General features: G+C 43.4%; 1 protein-coding gene across 1 annotated transcript; it reads right to left on the bottom strand.

Moving 5' to 3' along the window:
• Positions 1-14,784: 14,784 nt before the first annotated feature.
• On the bottom strand, positions 14,785-23,099 carry slc26a2 (solute carrier family 26 member 2). Its single transcript, XM_070962612.1, has 5 exons — positions 23,017-23,099; positions 21,274-21,899; positions 20,326-20,616; positions 19,652-20,100; positions 14,785-16,805 (listed from the first exon to the last, which is right to left on the bottom strand). The coding sequence occupies exons 2-5, from the start codon at positions 21,883-21,885 to the stop codon at positions 15,977-15,979; spliced, it is 2,181 nt and encodes a 726-aa protein (XP_070818713.1). The 5' UTR covers positions 21,886-21,899; positions 23,017-23,099; the 3' UTR covers positions 14,785-15,976.
• Between the last annotated feature and the right edge of the window lie 1,101 nt (positions 23,100-24,200).

The following is a 24,200-nucleotide window of genomic DNA, read 5'->3' as shown; positions in this document are numbered from 1 at the left end:
GTGTGCAGTAGTGTGTTTGTCTGTGTTTTTAAAGGAGTTTGGGTCTTTTTTGAGGTTGTGTGAAGATTCATGCTGCTGTTTATGGAGAAAATGTATCATGAGACATATAATTAGACATTTGAGTGCTGTCTTAGAGACCGCAGAGACTATCGCCTACATACAGTATACACATATCGTCTCTTAGCCGGCTTCCTTCTTAACATATTCCAATGCTGGAACTGAATATAAATTGCCTAATCGTACTCATGCTTCGAAGTAGTGTTAGATAAATAGACTAATCTTTTCCAAACTGCCATGTAGACCTGACAGCAATGTTAAAGTTGAATTTTCTGCACACTCTGGGAAAAACATGTGCAATAAGCACAAAATCTGAAATGTAAATTATGTTTTTGTGGCACAAACAGTTTAAAAGTTGACGCTCCTCTGACTTTGACATGCCAAAAGCTGTACATTCTGTATTTTTATAAGGCGGCAGTTAATGTTAATGATTTATGTTTGAAACACAGTTCTGCAGAGCTGATTTAAACCCATCCTCCAGCCTCCACAGCTGTACTGTTCCCTGTGAGTTCACTGCCAAAGTCTCGGCCTTGTGTCAAATATAGCTGCATGTGTTTGAGATGCTGGTTGTATTAATATCAGTGATGCATGGAATGACATGATTAGACCTTGTCTTCCCAGGTGTGAGTGAGTCAGATAATTAGCTCACAGTGTCTTATAAATAGTTTTGTCAAACTGACTTACAATACATGTTCATTACTTTGGGCCTTTTTTGGAAGCTGGTACATTTGAGTGTAAGCATCTCTGGATTCTTTTGGTTTCTATCAGGTTTGTTGCAGTTGCACAACGGAGGCCTGGATGAGAAGATCTGACCTGGAGCAAGCTGCTGCTGCTGCTGCTGCTGCTGTGATGTATCTTTTGAAGAGGTCGCCTTGCTTTGGAACTGACTGACGGCGAGTCATCAGCGATATTTGCAGAATGCATTTCATGACTGGTAAGTGCTTAATTTGCGCCCTCTTGCAGACTGTAGTCAAGAGGAACTTTGGAAACGGCAGCTGTGTTCTGCTTTCATTGTGACGTGAATTGTTTGTGCCATATTAAGGCGGCTAAAGTTAGCTACAGCCTGAGTCACAGCGGTTCCTTTGTTTACTGATCGTCACCTTATTTATGCACAGGTAGCTGGTGAAGCTTAGCACTTTAGACAGCTGTCTGAGTTGGATTTTATGTAAGCTTGTTTTTTCTCACACTCTTTTGGCTGATGGAGAATTCAGTGCTTTGCTCAGGCACACAGTTAATACTTCAACTGAGGCATTTATTATGTACTCTGTCATCAACAGAAACACGAAAGCTGAAACTTTGCTTACCAAATAAATGTCTTACATCTTTTGAACCTCATACATCTGCATCACGCACCAGCTCAGCCAGTGTCTAGAGTTCCAGTTAACCCTATCTTATAAATGCTTGTGATCTGTGTCTGTGAATAAAACTAAAGCTGGGATTGGGGAAAAACCCTAAAACTAGTAATTTTTGGATACATACAATGAATTTCAAAGGAAGCATACTGAAATTGAATTCTCAGACCCAAAACTTGGAAAAAATAGCTTAACTGCCATAACCACATCTGTTCTCTCTTTGGGAATAAAAACCCTCCTGAAGTCAACCCTCTCTTACTTTTTGGAAAATGTAAATTACAACCTGACGTGAAACCTTTTCTGAAATCTGTTAAATCTGATACACATTTGTCATTTGAGTCCACGCTTTTTGAGTCCCAGCGCTTGGTGAAATGAAGGATTTTTGAGCAACTTGCTCATTTGTTGTTTGTTCACTGACAAGCAAACACCTCATTTCAGCTACTTGATCGAGCCTGAAATCCAGAGAAACTGCAGTCTTTTCTGCCATGTGAACACACATTACAGCACTTCAGTGGGAATACTGAATTTAATTGATAATGTTAAATGAACCTTGTAGCATCTTCGTCCACTGTGTGGCTGCTGAAGTTGATTGTCTCTAAACTCTCTAGCATCCTCAAGTTTTCACTCATTCGTGATTTATCTGAGCCAAATGAGCCTGGGTTTCTTCACTCAGCACTTTTTCGACAAATGACTCTCTGCGTCTGGGGGATTTTTTACTGCCTTTGTATACTTTGTCCACTGCATGCCTATGACCACTCATCAAATTCAAATCCTAGCAGTGTGTTTCAGCAGTGCTTTAGATGTAGTCGACTCGCCCTTGGGCAACTCGCCACCATCTTTAGTGCTGTTTCAATAGTATGAACACCCAAGAGAACTGCTGTGAGATTGCCCCTTCAGTTGCTAAGGGAGAACAGCGGTGCATATTTACCCAGAATACATTGTGATCTTTCATCCTACCTTTGTAGAATGTGCAGTAAAATATCAAGTGATATAAAAGTCAATAGCCCCTAAACAACCCTTCTCTGTGCTGTTTGTTTGATGAGTTATTTATGAAGGTGATTCAACTCAGATTTATTCACCATTGTTTATGGATGTCAGCCTCTGAGGTGTGTTCAGTCTGAAAGCAAAGGACACTTTACAGGTGACATGATTGCACACAATGCTGATAGAAAGACCCAAGTGTGCATTCGCTGTGGACAGCGCAGATGGAAGGGAGTGTTTGTGGGTTTCCATGATGTGTGCAGTGTAATGTGTGGTGCCTTGGGGTAATGGAAAAAAGAGCATGTTAAATGACTACAGAAAAGAGCCATGGATGTTGGTGTGCGAAGATATTTAGTTCAATTTGTGGCCGAGCCCTGCACCCCCACATGTCCAGTTTGAAAGATTCAGCTTTCCCGAAATCCTCCATAAAAAGTTTCTTAAATGAGAGATCACTTTGTGAAAAGCGGCACGCAGTTATTCCAAAACATTGGCAGCAAAAATTGGTTTTAGGTAAGATGTTGCTGTTATTGAGTGAGGAATGTCGCTGTGCAGTGCGAACGCTCCATTTCCACCAGATGGACTGTTTCAACACCCCAAGTGCAAAGAAGTCATTTGTGCTGTGCTTAAGATAGTATTGAACGTGATGCTCCTGGGCCGATGGGTTTTCCACTCAGCACCTGTTAAAGTCATTTGTGACGATGGCCGAGCAAAACACACCATAAAACCCTCGTGCTTTCAGTGATAACAGGTTTGACAGCTGCTCTTTCGTTTCACTGTCTGTGATGATAAAAGTCGTCCTTTTCCGTTCCTGCAGAATCAGCTTGTTAGGTTTTATGTTAAGCGTATTTTGGATTTTTACACCAGCTCCAACATAACGATGGAAGGCAGAGCGTTTGCTGTCTGATTTGGCTGGAAATCATTGGTTTAGACTGAAGATAAGGGTCTGCAAAAAAAGAGGAAAACACTTAAGTCGCCCTCAAGGAATCCTTCACAGCTGAAAATCTGCCCGCTCTGGGTGAGCTTTCACGACTTCCAGAAAAAACGTGACGTGCTCAGACGTTTGGAATCGTGCTTTTCCCCTCGTAAAACCTATTTTTCATTTTCTGAAACGAAATGGGACGTCTGGTAAATGTGATTTCCTGCCAAGCTGAGAAAGGAGAAGACCCGATGAAGAGAGACGGAGAGACACTTAGAATAAAGAGTCATTTCACTCAGATCCTGGTAGCATGGAGGGACTTCATGGTTTCCCTCGTCTGTCCTCTCCACTTTACAATAGCAGGAGCTGCTGTTTTAATTACAGCTAATGTTGTCAAATTGAAGAGGTGAAACTCGTAGCTGTCAGCCATTGATTTCTGCTGCTGCAAGATGTAGCTAATAGATTAGTAAGTTTGCCAAGCTATAGAATTAAGCTCCTGGCTGCCTTCTGGTCATTCTGCTGTTTGCGTGCCAACGTCTGTGCTATTTACACTCAGCCAAAGATGGAGGAAGCACCGTTACATCTTAGTTTATTATTTGTGGACTGAGTTTTTTGCGTTTTCATAAGAGCATTGTTTGAGGTTTTTTCTGGCAGTCTTCTCATGTCTGGCAGTTCTCAAGCAGCTCAGGCTCTTCCACCCGTCGTCTTCATCTGTCTCCCACGTACACATTTCTACAGCACTGATTTACTCTGTGTCCTCACCTGAAGTGGAGGTAATGAGACAGCTCCCCTCTCATTAACTTTATCTTCCTCTTTCTCTGATGTCTGTCTATTCTATTCTACAAAAGCTGCATTATTATTATTATTATGGTAAAATAGATTAACAATGCAGCACAAAGGCAGCACTGCTTACTGCACAATGCACATTATCAACATTACCAAGAGAGAAAGTGACTTGATTTCATTGGTGGATTTTGCTTGTCTGTCATGTTAAATGGTTAAATATCACAAAAACAACGCTGATCTCCTTCACCAGAGGGCACAGGCTTTCTAATGTCAAAGTCTTTGCACCTTTGATTTGTTCCTGACCTACTGTAAATACAGCAAACGTCAGGTCACTTCCTGCAGCGGCACCAAATCTTGCCTGTGAACACTAATCTGTTTGAATGCCAAATGCATGTTAATTGTTCAACACTGTTCAAATCCTTTGCTATAAAGCCACTGATGATCGCTGCCGTTCACGTCCTTTCAGTTTCAGGAGAACCCTGGTTTGCATTTTTGAAAATTGGCAAGAAATTGAAAAAATGCAGTGAAAATGGACAGTTGAAATAATATACGTTGAATATTATTTTCGAAAGCAGTCAGCTGTGAGTGAAAAATAGTGTATTGATTTTTTTGGATGTAGAGAATCAATACAGTGCGATGGCAGAATACAGCAGAACCATGTCACCTGAAATCAATATGAAGGGCACCGTTTAGTGTGTATGCTGTGATGTTATGGTGTGATGTAGCATGATTGGTTATGTAATGACTTTACTAATCTATGAACTTCTGTTCTTTTAATTGACCTATTCATCATAGATGAAGGTTATGTTGCCATTTCGTGAGCTGAGAGCAGAAGATTTTTGGATAACTCTTCATTATTGGTGCGTTCGAGTGACGGCGGCAAGTAGAAAAATCTGTTTGTCAAACTAGAAGAAACATTCATGTCACTTTGTCACCTCTCTGAGCAGCTGAGCGACTTAATCCTTCTTCTTCTTTGTTTCTTTTTTCCTGTATGTCCTTCATTTCTCTTCCTCAGCATCAGCCAGTTCTCTTAACAGCTCATAGACCGATTCACACTTTCTGTAAGATGAACCAACAGCTGGAGAACTCTGCATCCGTCAAGCACATGGGAGGATTTCAGACAGGAAATTTTAAACCAAAAAACAACTTCTTTATGTCTCACTAGTCCTCATAAATACAAAGGAAGATGGAAGTGAACGGGAAAGCGACACATTGTCAGCCGGCGTTAAAGTAAATGTTGCTGCAGACTCCATTAACGTCCATAATCACTTTAAGATTGACCAGCGAAGCACAAAGATCACAAGAAGCCGATAACAAAAAGCTTTTTCTCTTGGAAATGAAAACAAGGATGAACTCGAGCAGGCTGATACTGGACAGAGAGGAGATGGACGACTCCTGTGTTTCACATCACCCTTTTATTGGAGCAGAGAGACCAGACATTTATGAGGAGTCTTTGTTCATTAAACTGGCATTAGTACGAGATGCCAGTGAGCCTCGTGACGATGCGAGGATCATAGTTTCGTCCCATCACTCGAATTATTAGCAGTTTTATTTGCTTGTGTCTTTCAGTATATACAGCATGAATAGCTATAACCAGCCGCATGAAGTTTTGTTTTTCTGGGCTACATGGAGTATTTTGATATCAATGAATCCCTGTAAGCTCTCGTCCTTCCAGCCTTTTTTGCCTTCTAGATTTTGCTTAACTTTCTCTTTCCCGTTGGCTGTCTTGTGAGTTGCTCTGTGATGCTGACGGCTTGTCGTTGAATTTTTATCCCACGCTCAATTTGTCTTATTTTGCAGTGTTCAGTGAGATAAATCAACATGACAGCATCTTTATCTTCTGTTCACCCAGGTGGAACAAAAAAGAGGCACACGCAGTGTTACAGTCACACAGGAAAAATCACAGTGGTTGCCAGCAGGAGCAGCCTGGAAGCACAGAGATCAGGTGTTCCTAATGCCAGGGTGCAGTTTTTTTAATAACGAATTAATATTGTTTCCTTTGTCAATAAATGAAGTATTGATGAAGGAAATAAGTGACATCAGATCCTCCTATTGCCATTTATTTGTTGCGAGGATGGAAGTGAGTGAAGGGTTTGTGAAGCAGTCACTCAGCTCTGGACCAGCAGGCCTGATGTGTGACTTTGACCGGTGAGGACAACACACACTCTGGCTGCAGATCTTGTGCATGCAGCGAATGAAGCTGAGCTCTCTTACTGCCTCTCAGCGTCATCCCACAGGCATCAACAGCGAGCCAAGCCAACTCGCGCTGCCCATGTGACGGCCGTCCTTTGGCTGATATGTGCTCAGAGCCCCTGGTGGTCCACCGACACCATGTCTGTGATCCCCAGTTGCTCCACTGATCCACTAATTTTCAGTCAGTGGATGAAACGGTGTGGCTGGTGTTGTGATGGGGGCTCAGCGGGGTCACTGTGCATGTGAGAGTGTGTGTACATGCATGCGAGTGTGAGTTTGTCAGTGTGTGTTGCTGCCCTCGGCCTCCTCCACGCCATCTGCTCCCCGCAGCACAGAGTGTCCCTTCCAGCCACTTTAGCGAGTCCAATCATGGCTCAGAATTAATATCGTGCAGAATGGACACTTCTGAGTTTGCCGCTAATTTCTGGGAGATTGTCCTCGCTTATGATGGCTCACTGCATGAACCGGTGGTCAACTTCCGTTTGCACATGTAGAGCTCGAAACAGGCATGGACAGAATTAGTGTTATGTCGACGTAGGATCACCCAGATAAATGTAAGGGAGAGTAAATGCTGTGCGCCTGTGACTGTAGAAGAGTCAGTGGAAGTCTTAGTACTGAACAGAGATGTCCTGAGCCAATCCTGAGCCAGACAGATTTTAATGGATCAGTATTGGCTGAAATGAAGTCGATCAAAACCTGAACCGTGCTGTGTTTTGTCCATCTCAGCCTGCTGGTGTTGCAGAGCTGCTCTCCTCAATGACAGCCAGGCTTTAAGTGCAGCATTTCGCTCCATATAGCAGTACAGTGCAAATTAGAGTGTGCGAATGTGAAAAATTATTTCAGTGCACCAACAAGTGACTCTGAGTTCAGCCTCTGAGTTTGGCAAAATGAGCAGATCTGCGAGACTCTGACGTTAACAAATCTGTTTTCTCTCTTGTCATTAAAACTACCTTTTTGAAGTATTTTTGGGCCATTTTATGCCTTTTATTGATTGGAGAAAATAGGGTAGACAAGACAAAATGGCAGAGAGACTTGGAATGACTTAGCTGCAGGCAAACCCAGGACTTCATGGCCGGTGCCTTAATGCCCGCTGCAACTACTTTCTACTAAAGAAATGGTACCATGAAAAGAGTCCATGGTGCAAACTGTGGATTATCACTGTTTCATTTATCTCCATCACACTGGGCTTTGGGCACAATACAGTGCTAAAAAATTATCTGCATGGCTCTATTGGTGAGTCAGAAATGTCATTTTGGGATTTGAGAAATCTGACCCTTTAATAAGCCATCTTGTCGGAGTTTGACCCAGTTAGGACACAGCAGTGTTTGCCAGAATATGAACAGAAGTAGAGCACGGGCTTTGAACAGCGCCGCTGTGACTGACAGCTTTTCTTCCACTGTCTGACACCATGTGGATTGTGCTGATGCTGTGAAACCAAACCCACCCATCTGGTGCTCTGGTGACGTCAAGCCACACAATAACAATTATTTACATGTAGCTGGTGTCCTGTGAGAACCTCTAAACTCTGCTTATTTTCCACTGTTGATTTATTATTATTATCTCTACATCAGAAAACTACCTGTAAAACTAAAACTCCATCCTGCCAGCACAGTATCTGTTATGTGAAGTAAATGATATGACAAATAGTGGCGTAACCTACATTTTATTTCACCGTTATTTCACTGAACGCGGCTGTGTTTGGTGGAAACGTATACATTTCAGATCCGTCAGCTGCATCTGAGAAAAAAATGAGATCTGAGGAAGAGAGAAAGCCGAGCTGGTGCGAGAGAGTGGTGATAAAACTGCCTCTGACAGCAAACATAAAACGCCTGTTGGCTTCCCCCGTTGAAACCTCAGTGAAATATAGAATTGTCCCCTCACAGAACACTGGGATTTTGACAACTTGAAACAAAAATCCCTGTGGATGACAAGAGCTTTATCCATGAGCTTTTCTTTCCCGCGTCCTCCCTCCCTCCCTCTGTCTCTGTCTATGGAAAAGCAAACAAAGAAATGGAGGCAGTGTAAAGTCGTGGCATTTATGGGATGATGCAGCTTTTGTCCACATTGCAAATAACAAATAGAAAATACAGAGAGCACAGCCACAAGCTGCTGAGCTGCCGTCGAAGTTGCTGGAAATCCATTGTGCTCCCAGTGATTCTTACCTCCATTATCTGATAATGGAATAAGTTGTTGGTAACAGGTGATCTTACCGTGGCCGTAATCAATCATATTAGCCTCATTAGTGACCTGCTCTTTGAAGTTAGTCGATAAAGATCTCCCTGAGTAGCACGGAGTTGGCAAAATCAGCTAATCGTCAAACCTAAATGATCAAATAGGTCATTTAATGCCTCTAAAAATGACCCATATCACACAAGTGTTTTCTGAGCTGCTTCCTCTATGGCTCCGGTTAAGTTTCAGTAACTAACAGGACTTGCTAAAGGTTAAGGAGAGATTGTAAAGATGGACACTTTGTACTTAAACCAGCCACTGTGCGTTTGAGCCCAGCCTCGAGCCTTTGATGCATGTCACTCCTCATCTCCCTCTCCCCATTTCCTGCCATCTCTCTTAAGAAAAGCATAACATACCTTAGAAGTACTTCAGCCTCAGAAATAGCCATGCTTCATGTTGCCGTACAGTTTAAATCCTCAGATTAAAAGATGAAGTCCAAACTATATTCTCTGCATGTAATAATGCAATCCTAATCTAACCTAATCCTATCCCTATTAAAATTACAACAGCACACAACAGCATTTATGCTAAGTATGCAGCAAAAATAAGACTTTCTTTCTGAATTAAGACTCTTTCAAGCTGCACTGAGCAGCAGCCGTCGGTGCCCCTGTTACATTCATTTCAGTGTGTGCTCAGTCGATGCCTAAACATGAAGGTCGCCAGTTGGAAAGGTTATGAAGGTGGATTAGAAATTCATAAGACTCAGTATGAACTTTGGATCCACTCAGAGTAATTTCTGCATCACCTCCAGAGCAAGACGCGCCCGCTCTCATCTCCGTTTTTTTTCCCCTCTTGTCTTGATTAAGAAAGCCGTCTTGGGATTTGCCTATGATAAAAAAAAAAAATGCAGACTGGAGGTGAGTGTAATTGTGCTCCTCTCATCCTGTACAGGAGCTTTCCTTCACGTACCAGTCAACACAGGTGCCGTTCCCCAGTCAATGTAATTTGTGAGAGGCAACAAGCCGTGAAGGAGACTATAATCACCTCTGCTATCCTCACCTCTCTGCAGACAACTGGCTCTCTTCACCTCTTTTTTCACCTGATTACACTTGCAGGTTGCATCCATACAGAGGACATTCAGAGCTCAGAGAGGTGACTCCAGAAGTTATTTCATTCATTGGGTTCTTTATTTATCCCAAGAACCACAAGCATGTAACATGTCTCCTCTAAAGCAGCAGAGAGAGTGGCGTCTCTTTTTGATCTCTGGTCTTAAACACGGCTGTTTGCTCTGTTTTCAGTATCGACCCCTTCGGCCAAGGCCGGAGTTTAGAAATGAAGTGGATCTGACTGATAACGGTCCTCCTGAATTCTGCTCCTTTTTGCCACTGCAGTCTTAGTTCCTGGTAAGTCCAGTTTATTTTTGAGTTTTGTATTGATGTGCAGCCAAAGGGTTGAACAGCGTGGTTTAAAATAAGCTTCAGGTTAACAAAATCAAGACATAAACAAGTTGGGATGCTGTGCAAAACATCTGATATTTTGCTAATCCTTTTTGACATCAAAGACAATGTATTAAATGTTTTTCCTCATCAGCTTCATTGGTTTTTGTAAATATGTGCTTATTCTTAATTTGATGCAGCAACATGTTTCAAGCAAGTTGGGACAGCAGCAACAAAGGACTGGGAAAGTTAGGTAAACAGGTTGATTGGAAACAGGTGATGATGGGTATGATTGGCATCCTGGGAAGGCTCAGTCGTTCATGAGCGAGGATGGAGTGAGGTTCACCACTTTGTGAACACATGATTGGTAAAGGAGATTAATACATGAGCTCAGGAGCACTTCAGACAACTGAAAACAGCATCCCAATGTTTCTGTAAAAAACGTCACAGGACAGAAATAATTACCACAGTTTAGAGTGAAAAGCATAGAAAAGTGATTTTCCATAGATATAAATGTTACATGGTGTTTGATAATGAAAGCATTATCAGGATGAGGAGCTTTTATCTAAATAGGAATCACACCCAGTGCCACAGCGTCCCTGTGGTCTTCACCTGATTCTGTCCAGTTTCCTGGGCAATGCTGCCCCCTGGTGGACAGATGAAGTCACAGCGTTGCGTGGTGCACAGTGCAGAACATGACAACCAGCTCGAAACTGAGCTTCTGTGATTCATCCACGTAGTGTGTAATAGTGTGGGTAAGTGTGGCAGAGCAAGATGAATGCTGGATGCTCGTAACCTTAGTTTAAAACAGCTGAAATATAAGACTTTTTCCTTTGCTGCTCCCTCAGTCAGAGGGGAAGATGGGAGCAGGAGATAAAGGCTGTGCAAAACTTGAGATCTATGAACTGTTATCTCCTCCACAAGTTCACAGAGAGCCAGATTGGTTATTGACCAAAGCGTCAGAGTATAGGTGGAGCATCTGAGGATCCTCATTCACCTTGAAAAGCTCATCAATATTTTGTATTTTCTTTAGCCAGGCCACTATTGTCTGGGTAAAGCAGCAAAGACAATGACAGAATACCAGGATAAAACAGACACTTTGAATGAGCTGTAAAGGTTTAACAGCTCTTCCGTGAAATCTTAGATATTGGCTTCTCTTGTCGTGTCCTTCGCCTTATGAAAGAGCACATTAGCCACTTGATCCAGGCATGTCAAAGCAGTCCTTTGATGTAGTGTCTCGTGATTCAGGGAAGCGTCGCAAGCTTTTTCTAAGTGACATTTCAATGTGACGTTGAATGTGACGTCAATGTGTCCTGAATGGATGAACTGCTCTTACGTGAATCCTGATGTTCACTAATGAAAGGGTGACGTGAACAGCGCTACCTAGATGTTTGCAGTGTGAACAGTGAGACGTGAGACAAGGTTTTTTTTCCTCCATAAGTGAAATGATCGCTTAGTGTCTGGTCCTCTGGGATCCGCTGTGGATTGTGTTCAGTTAAACAAGGCTGGGACTTCATGCTGCCTTTCTGCTGGCTAACGATGATCGATGATGACGATGAGGTCTGCTCTCACCACCACTCCACTTAATCAGAGGATAAGCTCCCGCAGCCGGCGGCGTTGGTAATCTCATTATCTAGTCTGAACAAACGTTAGAAATGTCAAATTGAGTTGTTGCTGTGATGTTTCTTTGCTTTGTTCTTTTGGAAGCTACGTCCTCCACTGAGCTTCACCTGAAGAACGTCTCCGTGTTCAATAAATGTCAGAATGTTGAGATGACTCATGGAGTCTATTGTCATCAGGCAAAGGAGGAGAGGAGGGAAGGTACAAAAAATACTTTGAATGGTTGAGCTTGTTTGAATACCTCCGTCTGCATGTTGTAGCTCTAATGAGTAAGTCATCAGAGCAGAACAGACAGGTGACGCTGGTAGAGTGGCCTCCTGGGAAATTCTGATGAAACTTGGTTCTTTCGTCTCGACAGTGTGTTATTAGGAATATCAGAGACTCAATTATTGATTGAACCCTTGAGGATTCCCATTCACCTTTAAACCTGCGCTGACTTTATCTGGAGCCTGTGTCTCTGTTGTAATGTGTCATCAGGGGAAAGTCTTAATGAGAGCCAAAGGCTACGAACAAGCACACACTGTGGTTTAAATCGAGTCCTCAAGTTTACTGTTGCTGGTGTGAAGAGAAGGTTAGTCCTGTCACTGTGTTTTAGAGGCAGGGACAGAACAGCAGAAGTCCAGCGTATCAGTGAGGAACTGCTGCAGGTGCAGGCCGGTCATTCAGTGTGGTAACAACCCGTGACACACGACCTCTTTGTTTGTCGTTCGGGGTAAGCAAAGGTCCAATTTATCGGACATTTTCTCAGCATTAAGGTAAAAGACTGAGGATTTTTTTCACCTCACAAAGCGTCATTGTAGCCGTAACACAAAAGAGTAAATGAATCTGAAAGTCAGTATTTCGTTTTCTGAGTTCAGTTTGCTTAACAAGGGATGAGCCCCCCTTGATGGAAAAAGGCACTGACACGATATATTTCAAAGTATTTTACTAAATCAATCGCAATGGATACATGACCTGTAAAAAGTGAACTTTTCCCTTGATTATCTGTATGTCATAAATAAAGTCCTTCATTTAAAGCAATATATTTATATATATATAGATATAGATTTTTTTTTTACATCAGCAAATTGGACAAAGGCGAGAAGAACATATTCAACAAAGGTTACGTCAATCCTTGACTGAACAACACAAAGCACTTAACCAAGTTTGTATTATGGATCTCTATGAAAGCAGCTAGAAATATATACCACTCCCAGTTTATATCAGCAAGAACATTGGAGAAAACAAGCAATGAAAAAACAAAATACATTCAAAACCCAGAACAAGTTCTATTGTGTATCAAGGCCAAGTCTTAAAAAATCACCCTAAAACAAACAACCCTCAACATTTCAAGCTTTGACCCCATTAAAACACTCATTTCCATAAAAACAGACAACAAAAGCATTTAACTAGCATTTAAACTGGGTGATAAAGGTACATTAGCAATCATTTTGTACATGTATTAAGAACCAAATAAACCAGGCAAGAGTTGGTGGTACACTTTACTGACGAGAAGGAATCAAGATGGACTCTTTGGGATTGACAAACAGGAAGAGGAAAGGGTCCGAACAATTACCTCAATCCCTGAAACAATACTACAGTTTGCCATGGTTGAACTGTTGAGTTCAGATCCCGAGTTCATCCTGTACAAACATGAACTCTGCAGTGACATATTGTAGTGGGATGAGTGGTGGCTGTTTTCCCTGAGCACCTGTTCGAAAAGCCTTTTCACCTGGAGAGAGTGGAGTTGAACGGTTCATGGATATTCATGCATGGACCTGCTGCTTTGGGCTCATTGCAGTGAATTACAAACAGAAACTCAGTAGAACAGATAGTTGCTGGATTTCTTTGACCCACACAATCACAATTGCTGTTCAATCACAAATACCTTTTTCTTAAATATCCACAATAATATGTTTAATTATGGGATGACTTGAATCTTGGAACGCTCCAACCAGCAATGAATTGTCAGTAGTGTGGGCGGCTGTCGCAGTTTTACTTGATACTGAGGCACTCTTTAGTCTGGTAGGAGGAGAAACTGTACAGCCATGACGGCATAAACATTTAGAGGAACTGAGAGGTAAGAAATAAAGGCCTGAACCTGGAATGAACTTTATCCTGAGCATTCAGGTGAATCAGTTTAGATAAAAGACATGTTTGTGCATAGTTATGTTTTTGGTTTCAAAAAACCAAGCAAACAAAAAAACTACTGTATGAAAGAACTTACTGTGAACTTTGCAGTAATTTTCTAAGTGCTACATAAATAATGTTACAAGGCATTTTAAAGCTGCAAACACAACACACGACTGTCCACTGAGTTCATCCGACAGGCGTCATTCTCCCTCCGTGTTTTTGTGTGAAAGAGAAACGTCAAGTTCAAGCTCCATGAGAGGCCGTCTGTGATCAGGAGAGGATGTTAGCATGTCATACATCTGGACCGTTCTGGACTGAGACGACCTGAATCAATCCTCTCTGACAGTAATTGCTCTGCAGAAGAGCAAAAACTGTCTCCTCCATCTCCAGAAGACCTCATATTTCTACGCCTCCACCTTCTCTGCAGCTCTGTAGTCCACCACATGCTGATTGGTTGAGCTGACACTGAGCTGCAGGTGATTGTCGATTCCACACTTCTCTCAAACTTCATACACTCTGCGGTAAATGTTTTTTTAAGATAAGAGCATCCTATCTTTGTGCTGTAATGCTTAATGTGTTACTTAAAAGTTCCCTGTGGACTTTTCTTGTAAACAAACGTGAAGCTACTTTTGGTTTCCATTAGGTGTGACTTTCAAATGTCTATCACTGAGATCTAACAAACATTTCTTTCCTCATAAATCACATGCAAAGACAACTTTCTGAAGTGCAGTTTGCATCTATATTTTCTAGCTAGTACACTTCTTCTCTTCCAGTTGACCCGTAGATCAACTGGAAGAGTGTGAAAGCATTGGCAGGAACATCTACTGCTTCATCAACGTGCATGCAGATCGATAGAGGTCAGACACTCGTCATGTAGCAAACCCTGAGCACTGGGGTGTTACGAAACAGAAATGAATGGACCGGATGAACCATTCTCTTCTACACAAAGGAATGAGTCTGAGGCTTGACTGGCACGATTCATCATGGAAAGTGAACTAAATAAACTCCTGGAGGCTGCTTTCATGTGAGTCGCACACGGTTCTTCTTTAACTTGAACTCTGCCCCCCCCCCCACGCTGCTGTATTTGCACAGCTATAACGGACTGAAGCTGCGTCAGTAACGTCGTCGCCCTCAGCAAACAGACTGAGGACAAACTTCTTTAAAATAACACATCCAGTTCAGGCCTGTAAAAACACCGCAGCCTCAAAACCAGAGCTGAGGAAATTTCTTTCAAAATGAGATCCTCTGTTTTTAAAAGTTTCCCAGTTGTAACATTAAGAAGGTGACTGGCATTCATACGTCAAAGGACCTGATATGAAAACATTCACAGTATAGAAATTTATTGCAGTAAAGGCGTCACTAAAGCCTCTGCAGTTTAGACACATGACTGGAAAGTAAACTGGCGATTGTCTGCTTCAGCCAAGCATTCAGTTTGTCTTTTTTTTGTTTGTTTTTAACAATCAGTGTTCAGTTACACTTTTATGGCTTTAACAACATGACCAAGTCTTTCCCAGTGGAAAATAAACCTTTACCATGATCATCACTGCTGTTACAGGAACTATATTACGGCCTACTGTTAGTTAGAAAGAGTTCGTGTTCAGGCACAGTCCGGTGATTCTTACAAAACACATATTTTATGAACAGCAGGTAAAATTTTGACCTGTAATTTCTTTTGTAGAAAAACTAGACATTTGAATTAAGAGGAAGACCTTCAATGGATTCTGACGTCCCCCTCAAAGCAGCATTTCTCAGTGATGAACTTTGTCACTTTTTGCACACGTCCCAACTACATCTGCCCCAACACAGTGAACTCTACTATTCACGAGCGCCTTCAGGATTGGGGTTTATGGACAAAATTCTATGTAATTGTAGTTATTTATGGTCCTCGCTATGAAGCAAAGTACAAGTTTCCAGCTGCTCAGCATGTGACTCAGTTGTTGGGACATTAACATTGGTGGGTTACTGTTTATCGACTCATTTAAGTTTCTGTGTGCAAAAAAAGAAAATGCTGCTCAAAGTGAAGTACAGATGTAGCTATGACAGCAGCTTAACGGCTATTTTGATAGTCAGATCTACTGATTATTGAAACATAATTGATTTGAGTAATGCAGCGTAAAGTAAAGTAAAATTAGAACGTATTTTGGAAAGTGAGCACGGTCGTTGTTTTGGTCGTTGGTTTGCTTCTCTGAACACCGTGAACAATGAACTCATCAAGAGAGAATGTGCTTCAAATAGGAAACCTTCTTCAAGGAATCACTGTAGCATAACAAGGCACATCGGCAACAAGGACTTTTGCATTATGTGAGATGTAAACGGCATGCATGTAAACATAGAGATCTGGATAGGTTATCTTTTTAGCACTTGCTGTCACAATCTCCATTCGGAGCTGAGAGGCTTTGGACGTAGCGGACGGCGTCGGCGATGGTGAAGAATATGAGCTTATCCTCTCCTCCATCACATCCTTTTACGTCGGGGTAGTATCCCCCTCTTTCAAGATCATCCAGCACTGAGGCGCTGCACTGGGCCAAGACGATCGTGATCCCCAGCTCTCCATAATCTTTGCAGACCTCTTTCAAAGCATTCACTCCAGCCGTGTCGAGAAACAAGATGGCGCTGCAGTCGATCACCACATTGCGTAAGCTACAGGGAGAGTTAATCGTGACTACAGTCCTGCCAGCTTCAACCTCATCCTCTTTACCTGTAACCTTCGTCTCCTCTGACTTGGTATTTGGGACTCCTGCGACCTCTGCCTGCTGTTTGTTCTTCTTTCTTAGCTTAATACGCCGGGATTTCTCCTTCACAGGATCGATGCCCACACACCTGGACAGTGATTTTTTGAATAGGCTCTGGTTGGCATAATAGATTGGAGCCTCATATCTGAAAACAGCCACTCCGGGATGTGTTTGAAGACCACGGTAAGATGACAGGTCCTCATAATGCTCCCTCATTGTAGCCCGGCCAAGCTCCAGGACCTGGGCCCGCTGGGTCCGGCCCAGGACACAGAGGGCCGACACCAAAACCCCCACAAAGAGACCCAGCTCCGTGTTGACCAGTGCCGAGGTCGCCATGGTGATCATCCAGATGGCGGCATCCACACGGTTGACGCGCCACATGCGGGGAACGTCGGTGAACTTTTGCAGAGCTCCGCGGAGATTCACCACGATGATGACGGCTAATACGCACCTGGGCAGGACAAGGAAGCAAGGAAACAGGCAGGAACAGGGAAAGGTTACGAGCCGCAGTGGCACTCATGGGTTAAAGCAATCAATCAGTGCTGTGAAGAGAAAAGTCCTCACATTTCATTCTGTAGTAAGAAAACGTCAAATTGACAAACAGAAGTGGACTTCTGACATCTGCAAGGTGTTTAAAGTGTAATCTTTTGCTCTTCAAACTGTTCTTAAGTTTAGATTTTTCTGAGGGGCAAAGGTTGAGATACTGAGAAGAACAGACAAAATCCATTTAAGAGGTCAAAAGGTTACACAGAGGGAGACAGAGGAGGATAGTAAGAGACAAGGAACAAAGACTAAACATAATCTGGCCTCGGACGTTGAGACACTGCTGATGAAGACATCAGTGAGTTTGTCCATGAGCGTGCACCGAGATATCACACCAGCATCACTGCCAATCATCAGCTGCAATCACAATCTCCAATAGATGAAAAGTGCAGTTTCTCTTGTTGTAATTAACTCTTTAGAATTCATTTATAATTCTACTCTTTTCTCCTGTTTCCATAATTATTTCTGGTCAGATTAGAATTAAACCTTTTCAAACATCTGTGTCTTCGCTGCCTGAAGATATCCGTTTCACAATGATGCTCTTTACAGCGGTGTGCCTTCAGCCCTTCCTAAGAGCCTCAGTTCACAATGAGCCAAGACAGAAAGAGCCTTTAGTCAACAGCAAAGGTAAAACCAATTCAGCTGTTTGACGGGAGGATATCACATGGTGCACACACACTGAGCTTATGTAGGGAGAGCAGGCAGGATCGCTCATTATGCGCAGAGGAAGTCCCAAAACCTTGTACAAATAGGCTGGAAGAGAGCCTCAGCATACAGCTTGCAGCGCACCAATCAGCTCTCTGCAGTGACGACTGTTTCCTGAGGTGCTCAGAGCTGACGTGTGAGTCACTGATCGGCAAGCTCGTTAAACACCGAACGATTTGGAGAAAACTCATGCAGATCGAACCGTATTAAAGGCTATGATGAAGCCTGTGACGCCGCTGCAGAGATTTTTGTCTTTCAGTTGAATTATATTTAAAGTAAAGGTAAACCAATGTTCCAACGCTTTTTAAAAAGTTCCACACATACACAGTATTTCCAGTATTTCCACCATTGAATAATGGTGATCTCAATACTGTGCAGAGTAATCGTGATTATGGCTTTTAGCAGCCCTAATTTAAACATTAACAGCATTAACCCTAAACTGTAGCCACAGGTTATCTGTGTTTGTCTAAGGCTAGAAGCCATTTTTCATGGTAAATAAGATAAGAAGTGCAAGCTAATTTTTAAGCACTCTGATATACGAGACAGCAAACGTTTTCTCATAAAACAAACCTAAGAAGCCTGAAGTGGATAAAACCTCACTGTCATGCTGATGAGTTAAAGCCTGCACAAACGCGTCAGCCTGGATGTGTTCAGTGTTGATTTAAAGCATGTTTTGCATTGTGTGCTATTCAGAAACCAGAAGAATTTTAGCATGTTAATATTCCAATATTTACATTGCTTAACAAAAATCTCTCTGCTAATTCAACTGACGTATAGCACGTAGTTGCACAGATCCAGAATGTGCACGGCTCTCATTTGCACGTGGCTGGTGATGCACCGTGCTCAATAAGACTGACTCTCCTCAGCATGCATTTTACAGATTGCAGGGAAGTAATGCATCTCTGAATGTGGCCACTTCTTTCTTAAATTTCATGTGTGTCTCTTCTCCTTATTCCATAATCATTTCTTGTGACATCCGCCTTTTTAAAAATCAGCATTCTTGTTGTCGCCCTGAAGATGTTTGAACTAGCACAGTTACTGCAGAGCAATAACCGGCGGCGTCAGCATTAACCCTAAACTGCCTCTGTGGGTTATCTGTGTTTGTCTAAGGCTCTGCTTAAAACCACATTTCATGGTAAACAAGATAAGAACTGCAGGCAACTTTTAAGTGCTCCAGCGGACGAGAAGGAGAACCCTCGAATCGTAAAACAAACCAGAACATCAGAATGAGTGACACCTTCTTCAGCCTGAGGTAGATCAGGCCTCACGTCAAATAAAATGTGCTTGTCATGCTGATGTGTCATGCTGAGAGCTGCATGCAAAGGTGTCAGCTTCTAATATCCGCTAATGCTGGAATTTAAAATTTGAGCTTATGTGTGTTTTTTATTGACTGCTGTTCAAAAGGTGGAACATCAAAGAAACCACTGAAGTCTTTTTTTTTAATTAATTTTTGTACATAAAAGCAAAGTCATGTTTTCGCTCGGCACCAAAATGTGCACAGCTCTCATTTCCATGTGGCTCATGCTCTACAATAATGAGTCTCCTTCACATCCATTGAACAGATTAGAGATGAGCACTGCATCCAGGGCGAGAATCTCACTCTGCCTGACTGTTTAACAATGAAATTACTGGGGCGAGTCAAGCAGGCACGACTGCCCTGACCAGCTTTTCAGACGTGTGTTCTATTTTTAGGGGAGGGTTACAGCCTGGAGATCGACGTTATTCCAGGTTTCCCTTTTGTCAGTTACTCTATACTTCTCCTATACTTGTGCGTCTCCTGCATATATGGCTCATTGCTTTTTACACTCCCGTCCTGTGAGTGTATATGTTTTATGTCCTGTTATGGTTTCAACTGTGATGTTTCCAAGTGTTCGTAATGTAATGCTACTAACAAAAACCACTGTGAAGAAGCTAATTTCAATTCATCACCCTATTGATGATCATTCTACAGTGAACCAATTGCCCACTAATCATGAGATAAACTTGCCAGAGGAACAATTGAGGTCGACCCCAAACATAGTTTATGAATGAACATTTTGGTACGCTTACTTCTGAAGGGAATAGAAGAGCGGTGCGATGACGAGCAGGACCAGCAGCAGCACAAGAGCGGTGACCAGCCCAGATATCTGAGTCTGGCACCCTGTGGACTCCTTGACGAGGGTCTTCGTCAGCGCGGCGCTGGTGGTGAAGCAGCGGAAGAACGATGGCAGGATGTTGCAGAAGCCAATGGCGTACATCTCCTGGTTGGCGTCCACTGTATAGCCGTGCTTCTTGGCAAACATCTCCGACAGCGAGACGGTGATGGCGAATCCCACAATGGCGATGGAGAAAGCATCGACGGCCACATTGGGGATCAGGGACCACATGGGCAGCTTGGGAGGGAGGAAGCCTGTGGGGATGTCGCCGGCCACGCTCGACCCATAATCAGTGTTGAAGTGGCCAAAGTGAGAAGCCAGTGTCGCAATTATCACCACAAAGAGCTCAAAGGGAATTGGAGCCTGGGTAAGGAAAAGACAAAAGACATGACACATACTACATACTTGGTTTGATTTAAAAACAGCTGTTAGAAGGTTTGCTCATCAGATAAGTCAACAGAGTTTATACTGTAAATGTATCTGTTAATGTGTGGAGGATTTATAAGTTACTTTGGAAGCGCACGTGCAGCTGAGCAGACCAGATTCAGGTCACACCAAAGCTGTTAACATGCAAATCTGCACTTGTACCTTTAGCTTGGCTTTGAAGCGATTGTTGAGCTCCTTGGTAGGTATCAGTACCAGCAAACACACCAAACTGGTCACCAGGTCACAAATGTTGGTCTTCCCCAGGTTGATGAGCAGGCTGTACCAGGTCTTAAACAGCGTGAACCAGCCCTGGGGCCTGGGGATCTTCAGGCCCAGGAGGTATTTGATCTGCGAAGTGAGGATGGTGAGGGAGGCTCCTGTCGCGAAGCCACTGAGAAGGGAGTCTGAGAGATAGATGGAGATGAAGCCGACCTGGAGAAGGCCCATTAACACCTGAGACAAAGAGAAAAGCATCAGGCGGGTTTGATATTTAAATGAACGCCTCCAGTTTGCCAGAGGCCATAGAGAAGAACAGAAGCATTTGTTTACACCAGGGGTGGGGAGCCTTTGTCCAGTCAACGGCCATTTCAGTTTTCCTAACATCCTTCAAGGGCCATTCTCTGGAAACTAATGCAGCAAGCCACTCCTTCACCAGTTCTCCTTTTCAATGAGGCTTTAGATTCTTAGCTATTAGCTCGCTCACCACAGAGCACTGTCTCTGTCTGAATATGGTCTTGTGAAAGCTGCTTGTTGCTCATCCAGTTTATGCTTTAGAGCTGCAGTGGCGCTCGAGATGAGCCGTTTTCATCCAAACCACGTCCCCGTAAACGAACACAGTCCATTTCTCTTGGAAAGCGCGACACTCCGCACTTACTTTGGTTTTGTGGCACTGATGCATTGACTGCTCTGTGTGTGTTGCGTTCAGGGACCACATGTTAGTCTACATTTTATGTTATTGTCTTCGTTGCTGAAAGAAGTAAATGCTTTTTTATTCATATTTATGAGCTGCCTCGCAGGCCGGATCAAACGGTGGGAGGTTCCCCACCTCTGGTTTACACAAACATGCTATTTGTGTCTGTCCGGTGTATACGATTGCCGCTGCTTCCTCACCTGGTAGACTCCAGCAGTGAAGGTGAGTGTAGCTCCCACCGTGATGGCATAGCAGCTTCTGTCACACTCCACCCCAACGCTGTCATTCCCCTGACCAGCCAGCAGGTCGGCACTATAGTTACTGCTGCTGCCGCTGCTTTCTGTGAGGTATCCTGCCAAAGCTAACTCTCTATCCACAACCTGACCCACAAGCAGGCAGAGCACCCCAAAGATCCCCACTGAGATGTGCCTAGAAGAGCCTAAGAGGGCGTAGATTAAGGAGGAGAAGAAAGACGTGTAGAGGCCATATATGGGGTCCTGACTGGCCAATAAGGAGTAGGCTATGGACTGGGGGACCAATAGGATTCCGACAATCACTCCTGACATGATGTCGCCCAGCAGCCACTCCTTGACCTGGTAGCGAGGCAGCCATGTGAGAATGGGGACGAAGCCCAGTATTTTGGATTTAGCTTTCTTTGCGGTGCACGAGCAGTGCTTCTTGAGTCGATGTGACACGAGGGATTTCCAGTTTTTGGCCATTTCTCTCTCCACTCTTTGCAGAATGAGAGGCTGCTGCTGGTCGCTCCGGTCGCCATCTTCCTCTGGTGTGCAGCAGTCATCGCCATGAGTCATGATCGAGCCCTTATCTGTGGCGATTAGAGGAAACAGAGTTTACTTCAGACGAGTAGCCAAACCAACGTTTTCTCAAACATCTGTTTCAAACAGGATAAAAACAAAGACATGGGACAAGAAAAACGACGTATATGCCAGCTCACCTGTGGTCATGTGTATTTTCATATGTGCACATCACCACAATAACAACTACATATGACACCTGAGAGCAGGTGGAGCAGGTGGAGGCAGAGGACAGCACTGTTAAATGGCAGGACGGAGGGTGAGGGCCGAGTGCAGCTCTGATGTTACATCACAGTACAGATAAGACACTTCCCCTTTTCATAGACGGCTCATGCTCGTAGTGACCCTCACTACCTCACTACCCCCACTCGTCATCAGCACAGATGTGATAAGGACAGTTAGACCCTGAGCTGCCTGAGGAGGTCACTGCAAACAGGTTCCAGCTGCTGAGTGACCAGAGAATGAGAGGCTGTGAAGTCAGTTTGGGCAGACACACAGTTTCCTGCTGTTTAAGCACATTAACACGATGCTGGGAAACGTGAAAAAAAAAGCTCTGATCACGTGCTGAAGCTGAACTGAAGAGTTGGTTATATAAAAGGTAGTAATACAAAACTGTCTCCTTTCAACACAGCTGATCACATTTCAGACTTCTGTCCTGCAGATCTGACTGAATGTGTGACCCCCTCCCTGCACGCACGAGCTATTTAAAGCATTTTTAAAACGGTAACGTTAATAGGATTACAGTAACGTAACGTGTTTTGTTTCCTCAGAGGACTGCTGTGTGTGCGTTGATGAGATTATAGGTCATGCCTGCCGGTTATTTCAATGTTGACCGTTAATCCCGGGGGAGCGACTCGCGCTGTCCATCTGCGTACGGGGACACATTTTAGCAAAAAGTCCGACGTTACTGAAGGACATCGCAGCCAGTGACATCTGTGGAAACCAGCTGCAGTTAAAGTTTGTCCAGCGCAGTCTGGGCAGTCCGATGCTGTGAATGAGCTCCATTGTAAACAAGTTGTCAACGTGGACACCGGCTGAAACTTTGGTCCAGCTGAGCTAAACTCACGCGACAGTCTGCTCCTCCACAGCGAAGCACAACCGACAGAGTTAAAGTGAGAAAGAACTGACCTGAGCCAGGATCAGCCGAGGTTTACGACGTTAATCTCGAGCTCAGTCCACACAGCCGACAGTTATTCCGCCTCAAATTCATTTTACACCGTCTCTAGCTCCGTGCGTGATGACGTATCGAACGCGAGAGCCACGTCACCAGACCCGCTGGGACAAAGATCGTGTGAATGAGAAGATGAATCACTCTGTATTTAAAAATAAGATCACGCAATAGAAATAAAGTAACGATGCAGAACTTTAAGGCAGGAGCTTACTGCGTGATTATTGTAAGATAACGAGGAGGTTTATTTAAAAAACAAGTCAGTCTGTATAATAAAAAGCTTTATTTGTATTGCACCTTTCATATAGGAGTTGCAGCTTCACAACAAAGAAATCACAGTGAGAGTTTCACGTAGAATAGACATAAAAACAGGCATAAAAAATAAGAATAAGGAATAAGTAAGAATAAGGTAAGAATAATGAATAAAACAAGAAAGTCAATGAAATAAGTCAGTTGGAGGCTGTTGTCCAACCCCGTCTTCAGAAGTCCAATAAGACAGTCGGTCACGTGCCTCAGGTTGATGTTGGGGTGTTCAGGAACAGTGAGGCTCGTTCTGCTTTGCACCTCTGAGACGCAGACCCTCACTGACTGACAGCTGCAGCTGCAGCTGCACACAAAGGTTTATTTTCTTATCACCCATGATGTGATTTCAGTGGTTGCTGTTATTCTCCGTCTCACATTCCTCAGACAGGGTGTGACAGCTGTCTGTTTCATCACACAGGTTTACATCAAACTGGTAATTTATATTTCAAACCCAGTAACAAGCAGTGGAAAGGTAGAGGGTTGTCAGGGAAAAAGAAGCGACATAGAAAAACTTGTCTTTTTCAGGCCTTGTTTCAAGGTTAGCCTTGAACACCTTGTAGCAGCCTCCTTTCGTTGGTTTTCCTATCTTTTAAACTAAAATCAAAGACTTTGTGTGAAATGTCACCTAAACGCCTGATATGAACTCTGTTTTCTTATTGTCAATGGGGAGAACCAACACACAACACTTTCCTAGCAAGGTGACATTTTTCAGACCTGGTTGGTGGTTGGTACACAGCCAACAAACAGTACTTCAACAGGCTGTATGCCCCGAGCAGATATATCAGTGTGAGACAGAGAAAGGAATCCCAGGTTGTGTCATTAATCTTTGGAAGGTATCGTT

This window comes from Chaetodon trifascialis, chromosome 5 (genome assembly GCF_039877785.1).
Source record: "Chaetodon trifascialis isolate fChaTrf1 chromosome 5, fChaTrf1.hap1, whole genome shotgun sequence".
In the NCBI taxonomy this organism is placed as follows: Eukaryota; Metazoa; Chordata; class Actinopteri; order Chaetodontiformes; family Chaetodontidae; genus Chaetodon; species Chaetodon trifascialis.
This window is presented reverse-complemented; position numbering and strand designations above follow the sequence as displayed.

What these genes read in the sequence shown, in the direction of transcription:
- slc26a2 (XM_070962612.1), bottom strand. Translation starts at nt 21,885, where the DNA reads ATGACTCATGGCGATGACTGCTGCACACCAGAGGAAGATGGCGACCGG. An exon ending in TCACTGCTGGAGTCTACCAG is followed by an intron (nt 20,617 to 21,273) that starts GTGAGGAAGCAG and finishes TCTTTGTCTCAG; the next exon opens with GTGTTAATGGGCCTTCTCCA. An exon ending in CTCTTCTATTCCCTTCAGAA is followed by an intron (nt 16,806 to 19,651) that starts GTAAGCGTACCA and finishes TGTCCTGCCCAG; the next exon opens with GTGCGTATTAGCCGTCATCA.